The 8,236-nt window shown below is 42.5% G+C and overlaps 2 protein-coding genes across 11 annotated transcripts in view; one reads left to right on the top strand and one right to left on the bottom strand.

Moving 5' to 3' along the window:
• LOC307256526 (uromodulin-like) overlaps nucleotides 1-3,303 on the bottom strand; it is a 113,843-nt gene extending 110,540 nt beyond the window's left edge. Inside the window, exons 1-6 of one of the 2 annotated variants that reach the window (XR_013845065.1) lie at nucleotides 3,200-3,303; nucleotides 1,587-2,076; nucleotides 1,305-1,388; nucleotides 1,153-1,188; nucleotides 547-703; nucleotides 336-377 (exon numbers count right to left, since the gene is read on the bottom strand). Coding sequence is in view for 1 of the 2 variants with exons in the window: in XM_080035532.1 (XP_079891658.1) it covers nucleotides 547-703; nucleotides 1,153-1,188; nucleotides 1,305-1,388; nucleotides 1,587-2,076; nucleotides 3,200-3,241 (809 nt within the window). In the remaining variant the exon portion in view is untranslated. The remainder of the gene's footprint in view (nucleotides 1-335; nucleotides 378-546; nucleotides 704-1,152; nucleotides 1,189-1,304; nucleotides 1,389-1,586; nucleotides 2,077-3,199) is intronic. The other variant, XM_080035532.1, reaches the window with a different exon arrangement.
• Nucleotides 1-8,236, top strand: part of LOC307256516 (scavenger receptor cysteine-rich domain-containing protein DMBT1-like) — a 394,296-nt gene that overhangs the window by 72,186 nt on the left and 313,874 nt on the right. The window lies entirely within an intron of this gene.

The raw sequence follows: 8,236 nt of genomic DNA, 5'->3' as shown, positions 1-8,236 counted from the left end.
GTTCACTATAGAATCTGAATTATCTAAAGACATGATCATCTCCTGATACATTATATGGAATAAGGATTCCATTCACTGTCAGTCTGAAGAACTAGACTTATAACTTTGTGCTTCAGCAGCTGAAGCCTCTGGATCTTAATCTTAGCATTTTGGCTAAACTTTGATACCACAGTGTGACTGCAGAGAACGAATACTTGTTGCTTACCTGCACAGTATGCTGCATAGCAGATAGTGGTCTTTATGAACTTGTAGACGTAGTAGTTTCCTGGGCAGGATTTCACATGGATTGGTTTTTGCGGGTACGCGCAGCAGTCTCCCATCCAGCTACCACAGACCTGGGCCTGTATGATGCCTGCAGAGAGCAGCGGGTGGGGCGTCTGCAGCCACAGTGGAGTACCAGTTCCACACCTCTCATACTCAACGCATCTCTCTGGCATCTGAACGCTGCTGTTACCAAGGAACAGACGGTACCAGCCCTCCCAGACATAGGCTGTGACCCCGTAGACTGACCAGTAGTCGCAGTGATAAGGCGGCGTGCTCCTGTACCTGTAGTCTGTGGCTCTCCAGGCGTCGTCTAGCGGCGTGTAGTGATCACACGGGTCCATGCAGCGAGATGTGCCGTCCACCAGGAGGCAGTCCTGACCAGAAGGGCACTGGGTGCTGCTGCAGTTAAACCTCACAGAGTTGTTTTCATGTGAGGTATCTGCTCATATAACACATTATAAAGTTATGGTTTAACACAGACAGAATGCTTCACTACATACAGGCCCTATAAGGCTAATGTCTCATCTTTGTGTGTGTGTTAGAGCAAGTTCTGTGTTGACTTTAAGACGGTCAGAACTTGGTTAAATATAAATTACCATAAAAGTACAGTTGATAGTCTTTTGTTAGGGATCCCAGTTCAGGTTCAGGGCAAAGCTCTTAGGGACCAGGAATGCCTTTAATTAATGCATCTGACCCCACGCTGTACAGGTTTGGTGTTTACATAGACTTTGAGAAGCCTACAGCACCATACGTTAATGTAAGCATCTATCCAGCATTGTGGTAGTCCAGCCAATCAGGATATACCAATCAGAAGAACAGGGAAGATTTCAGTGAGAGAAACAGACCTATCAGGGCAAGTACATCTTATTTAGCACATAACAATCTGACCTGTTGGTGAAGTAGTCACATCTCTTGTGGAAGGATCTACCAGGAAAGACAAATATTTGAAAAGGCAAATTAAATATACACCAAACTCTCTGTCAAAATCATCAGGGTACATAATGTGGAATGGTGGATGTTTCATGGTAACTCAGACTGACCTTCACACCTCCAGACGGTGCCATTGCTCACACAGGTCTGAGCTGCAGTGCAGGTGTTACACACAGGTATTGTTGTGTTGACATCTGATGAGGAGCAGAAGACAAATTAGTCCACTAGAGAATCTGATGGCAACAAAGGTCTGAATGATCCTTAAGACATGATCATCTCCACATACAATATGGAATAAGGATTCCATCCACTGTCAGTCTGAAGAACTAGACTTATAACTTTGTGCTTTAGCAGTGTGAGTGCGTAGAATAGAAGGAATTATTGTTGCTTACCTGCACAGTATGCTATATTGCAGTTATTTGGCGTTCTTAACTTGTAGACGTAGTAGTTTCTTGGGCAGGCTTTCACATGGATTGGGCTGGACTTACTAAGGCAGCATACTCTATTCCAGCTGGCACAGACCTGGGCCTGTATGATGCCTGCAGAGAGCCGCGGGTGGGGCGTCTGCAGCCACAGTGGAGCATAAGTTCCACACATGTATTGCTCAATGCATCTCTCTGGCATCTGAACGCTGCTGTTACCGAGGAACAGACGGTACCAGCCCTGCCAGGCTGAGGGGTAGTCGCAATTCACGTCCCCTGATACCACCCTGTTGTCTGTGGCTCTCCAGGCGTCGTCTAGCGGCGTGTAGTGATCACACGGGTCCATGCAGCGAGATATGCCGTCCACCAGGAGGCAGTCCTGACCAGAAGGGCACTGGGTGCCACCGCAGTTAAACCTCACAGAACTGGCTGGGGTAGTTTGGGCCGGTTGTGAATCAACCTGGATGGAAATCCAAAAGAGAAAAAAAAAGGTTTTTATAGTGACATAGTGACATCTGTAGATGTGTGTTAGGAAAAAGGTCAAAAGAAAAAAAAGGTGTATAGATTTTCTCTGGCCCAAAATAGCAGAAGGAGGAGGAGGTGTCCAGAGTCAAAGATGATTCTTGTTTGAGACTAATTTGATCCACAGAGTCACTAACAACCTAAAATAATCAAGACACTATTTTCTAAATCAACCTGCATGGAGAAATCCAAAAGAGAAATAATAAATGTTTTAACCACAGTGGCAAATTGACCCGTATAGATTCATGGTAGATCGTATGTTGTGTTAAAAAAAAAGGATGGGGGCGCCCTTGGTGCAGTGGATAAGGGTGTGTGTCCCCTCCCCCCCGGGCCCAGGCCCTGCAGCAGACCAGGGTTCGAATCCAGCCCGGGTCAGTTCCCATCTTCCCCTCTCTCACCCATTTCAGCTCTGTCTCTACAAAAAAAAACGATCTAATGAAGCGAAAATGCCAAAAAAAATATATATCTAAAAAAAAAGAAAAAAAAAAAGTGTATGGTTTTCAAAGTGTCCAGAGTCAAAGATGATTATTGTTTGAGCCAAATCTGATCAACAGAGCCACTAACAACTTAAAGGATTCATGCAACAGCCACTTTATTTTACACACCACAGTCAGTTTTTTGTTTTGAGACTTTCAGAATTGACTTAAATGGTAAAAATAGTTTTGTTTGTAAAGCTTTTACTCGTAAAATCTTGTTCCAATAAAAAAATAAATACAAGGCTTTTTTTTGCATTTCTGAAGTTGAAAACGGGTCAGATATGACTCTATAAATAGAAGGGTTAAAAGTGTAAATCAAATCAAATCAGTTTTATTTGTATAGCCCAATATCACAAATAGACATTTGCCTCAGTGGGCTTTACATTACATACAGTATGACACCCTGCCCTTACACCCTTAGCTCGGCTGAGAAAAAACTCCCAGTAAAAAACCCTTTATCGGGATTAAAAAATTAGAAATCTCAGGGAGAGTTGACAGAGGAAGAGATCCCTCTCCCAGGACGGACATGCTGCAATAGATGTCATAAGTAGAGAATATCACAAAGGAGTTGAAAAGTGTAAATACCGTGTGCGCAAGGCAGAGGAGGATGATGAAGGCTGGTGTCATGTCGGCGGTCGCTGCAGTCAGTCTGAGATGGGAAGGAGTTCACCTGTCTGTCTGTTTACCTGTTCACCTGTGGCACCTGTGCGCTGAGGCAGCCGCTCTTATATTGATCAGTGGGTGTGTCTCAACTCAATGGCGGTAACACGTAACCTACGTAGAGATACTGGCACTTATTCAATGTGCGTGACTTGCTGGTTGAAAACATTTCCTCGGAAGTAACAGAAGAGATTTGTTTTTGTCTCACCACGTGACTTCTCGTGAAGTGTATCTTGTTATGATAAACCAAGCAGGGAGTTCCTCCTACATTGTCCTGGGTAACAATAGACCGTCAGGTATGAATATCTAGTTTCTCCACCGACTTGGGAGCAAGTAGCCAGTGTTCGGGGAACGCATGGGATCGCCGTTCCCCTGCGAAGCCCCCCCCCCCTAATTACATAGACATACAGACAGCGAATGCATCCCAACCCCTACTTTTTTAGGAAATTGTTGCATAGTAACCTTTTGAACATTGAGTACACTCAGCTATTTGATCTGTCAAACAGTATTGTGTTTTCAGACAGTGTTGGGATGCTGCCCAATGTGACCGTAACACACTGCAACAGGTGTTTCTGGGAGAACAATGGCATTCATAGTCTGAGAGGAAAATAGGTCACTCTATGTCATCGATATGTTCCAGTGTTTCCTCTAAAAGTGTTTTTATTTCAATGGTTTTGGCCCAATACCAACATGGCATTAAAAAAGAGTACCTTCGATTGTGTGAGAAAGTTACACACACACACACACACACACACACACACACACACACACACACACACACACACACACACACACACACAGACAACAAAGCAATTCATCGCCAAGGTGGGGGGGGGGGGCTTTGCAGGTAAACACAGCACCACGCATTCAGCATCATACATATATATTTCAGCATTTTTAAGATACATGTTGAATTTAACTAGACATCCTCATATAGAGCATGTGTTACTAGGAAGAGCTTGTGTGTCATAGTCAGCCAGCTGTCATGGTCCTTGTCTTGTTTTGGTGAGTTTCCTGTTTTATGTTGGTATCTCTGTCTTGTTTCTCCCCATTTCCTGTCAAGTTACTGCTCCCTCCCTAGTGTGTGTGTGTGTGTGTGTGTGTGTGTGTGTGTGTGTGTGTGTGTGTGTGTGTGTGTGTGTGTGTGTGAGTGAGTGAGTGAGTGAGTGAGTGAGTGAGTGAGTGAGTGAGTGAGTGAGTGAGTGAGTGAGTGAGTGAGTGAGTGAGTGTGTGTGTGTGTGTAGGTGAGTGAGTGACTGAGTGAGAGAGAGAGAGAGTGTGTGTGTGTGTGTGTGTGTGTGTGTGTGTGTGTGTGTGTGTGTGTGTGTGTGTGTGTGTGTGTGTGTGTGTGTGTGTGTGTGTGTGTGTGAGTGAGTGAGTGAGTGAGTGAGTGAGTGAGTGAGTGAGTGAGTGAGTGAGTGAGTGAGTGAGTGAGTGAGTGAGTGAGTGAGTGAGTGAGTGTGTGTGTGTGTGTGTGTGTGTGTGTGTGTGTGCGTTTTGAAAATACAAGGAAGTTTTCTAAAAAAAAAATCCTGTGTGTGTGTGTGGCTCAGCAGGTTTTCATGTCATTGGTTTTGGCCCAATACCAACATACACACACACACACACACACAGACACACACACACACACACACACACACACACACACACACACACACACACACACACACACACACACACACACACACAGGTTGTTATTGTGAGGTCATGGCTTATAACAGAGGGGGGGAGGGAGAGAGAGAGAAAGGGAGGGAGGGAGACAGAGAGACAGAGAGAGAGAGGGAGGGAGAGACAGAGAGAGGGAGGGAGAGACAGGGAGAGAGACAGAGAGAGAGAGGGAGAGAGAGAGACAGAGGGAGGGAGAGACAGAGAGAGAGGGAGGGGGAGACAGGGAGAGAGACAGAGAGAGACAGAGAGAGAGGGAGAGAGAGGGAGGGAGAGACAGAGAGAGAGACAGAGAGAGGGAGGGAGAGACAGGGAGAGAGTGAGAGAGAGACAGAGAGAGGTATGTTATGTTGTTATATGTTGAATATTTTTACTTATTAATTTGATGATGTGGCAATATAGTACAATACTGTAACTTTCATGCCAATAAAGCCAATTTGAATTGAATTGAATTGAATTGAGAGGGAGGGAGAGACAGGGAGAGAGTGAGAGAGAGACAGAGAGAGGGAGGGAGAGACAGAGAGAGAGAGAGAGAGAGGGAGGGAAACAGAGAGAGAGGGAGGGAGAGAGTTCTGCAGAATCAGTGACTCCATTTTTAATACATTTTTGAAAATATTATTACCGTTTTGTTTTTTTTATTTAGTAAGATACTTTTACTCTCAAACCATGACTCTCAAATGTTCAATTCTGGAAAATGCTTTTTGAAAAAATAATATTGCTGTTTTTTTTCCTTCCTTTTCTTGAGTATTCTTCAGAGCTACTGAAGAATATTTTTCAGTCATTTTTCCCCAGTAACTATGAACCGTGTGTGTCCTTACTATGAATGTAATGTATTCTATTATTATAGAAAAATCTGCGTTAATAGACAGTCTAAGTAAGATGGTATACGGTGGCCCTTTTATTTAAATACCAGTTTACAGAGCCTAGGCTGTGTATTGACACCAGATATTTTGTTCAGCGCACACACAGTACAGACAGGTAGTGGATCATGAGGAGATATTCACTGATTTAGACAAAAAGCGTTCTCCAGAATCACTGACTAACCCTGAAATTTTTTATTAATTTGTGAAAATGTTATTACTGTTTTGTTTTTTATTTTATTTTATTTAGTTTTTTCAGATACTTTCAAAAATATATTTTCCCTTTTGTAACTATGAACCGTGTGTGTGTCCTAGCTGTGTGTGTGTGTGTGTGTGTGTGTGTGTGTGTGTGTGTGTGTGTGTGTGTGTGTGTGTATTGTGTCTGTGTGTTGCTCTCTCCATTGTTACTATGAAGAGACATCGGTGGCCTTGTACCTTTTAAGATCCAGTTCCGAAACGTGCAAATAATTTAATGAATCATTTTAAAACAAAATCCACAAATTGCGTATAGGCCAAACAAAGTACTGTTTTAAATGCAAAAAAATATATGTATAGGCTATATATTTTCCCCCAGTTACTACGATCCATGTGTGGCCTTGATAGTGACAACAAGAATTCTCCAGAATCACTGACTACACCTTTAAATTATTTCTTATTTCGAAAATAATATTGCTGTCTTTTCTTCCCTCTCTTTTCTTGAAGTTTTACAGAGCCACTAAAGAAGGTTTTTCAGTAATTTTTCACCAGTATTAACCGTGTTTGTCTATGTGTGTGTGTGTGTGTGTGTGTGTGTGTGTGTGTGTGTGTGTGTGTGTGTGTGTGTGTGTGTGTGTGTGTGTGTGTGTGTGTGTGTGTGTGTGTTGTGAGAGGAGCTGGATTGAATTTGTGGACCCAATGTTGCACTGAAAAAAACTGAAAACTTTCAAGAAAAACAGATAAATAAATACTAAACCTCTTCAATAGCATGTTGACTGCATGACCACACACTCAGAGCCCATTATATCTACACACACACACACACACACACACACACACACACACTGAACCCATTACTCTGAGGGCACAGGCGATCGCAGCAGGCCTTAATACCTCAGGTCACGCTGGCTACTCACTCCTGTAGTGAGACGGACACACAAAATACATATAACACACACACACACACACACACACACACACACACACACACACACACACACACACACAACACAATACACACAACGCAACACACAAATAGCTAGGACACACATGGTTCATAGTTACTGGGGCAACATTTTCTTTAGTATCTCTGAAAACCCTTAAAAAAAAGAAAAGAAAAGAAAAGGGAAAAAAGACAAAAAAAAACAGCAATGTTATTTGCAAGAAATGAATTAAAGGTGTAGTCAGTGATGTTGGGCAACCCATTAGAATACACACATAGCTAGGACACACATGGTGCAAAGTCACTCTGGAAAAACTATTGAAATTCTTTTTTAGTTGCATTGAAAAGACATTTTCAGCCTAGGCGCTGCTTTATACACCATTGTTCTTGATAAGGGAACTTGATCTTTAAAGACCTACTTCACCAGTTGGAATATGAAGGTGTATTGAACTCTGAGATCCTATGTAGTATAAATGTGCAAAAAAAAATGAAATCGGATCATCCTAGCCTGAGAAAAGGCAGAAAGAGTGTTTTATGGTCTCACTGTCTAACCCTACATTTTCCTTCTTGTGACATCACAGTAAGGGCTAGGATTAACAGGACAGCTGGGCCAAGGGAAGACTAAGGGAAGACTGAGGGAAGAAAAACCTCATTCATTATATTATAATAGTGATTTTATAATGATAGAACGCTGGTTCCGTATGGGTGAAGTACTCCTTTAAAGGTACAGGGCCACTGATGGCTCATCAACACACGCATAGCGAAGACACACATGGTTCATATTTACTGGGGGAAAATGACTGAAAAATATGTTTTAGTCGCTCAGAAACACTCGAAAATAAGGGAAAAAAACTAAAACAAAACAGTAATTTAAAAAAAAAAATATTAAAGGTGTAGTCAGTGGGCGCTCCGGTGGTGTAGTGGATAAAGCGCGTACCATATTGGCTCCGGCCTTCGTTGCAGTGGTCGCGGGTTCAAATCCGACCTGTGGACCTTTACTGCAGGTCATCCCCCCTCTCTCTCTGTCTCCCCATTTCAACTCTATACTATCTAATAAAGCTTGAAAATGCCAAAAAATTATCTTTAAAAAAAAAATAATAATAAAATTGGTGGTCAGTGATTTTGGATACATATAAATACAATAAACACATAAGGCCACACATGGATCTTACTAACTGGGAAACATAAGAGATTTTTTTCTTTGAAAGCAGTACTTTGTTTTGCCTATAGGCGCTGCTTTGTAAACTGTCATGCTAAATGTTCATGGCGCAATTTGTGGTTTTCGTCTTAAAATTATTA

This window comes from Ammodytes marinus, assembly GCF_949987685.1.
Source record: "Ammodytes marinus genome assembly, chromosome: 10".
Lineage (NCBI taxonomy): Eukaryota > Metazoa > Chordata > Actinopteri > Uranoscopiformes > Ammodytidae > Ammodytes > Ammodytes marinus.
The sequence above is the reverse complement of the archived record's forward strand: the minus strand, read 5'-3'. Positions and strand labels throughout refer to the sequence as shown.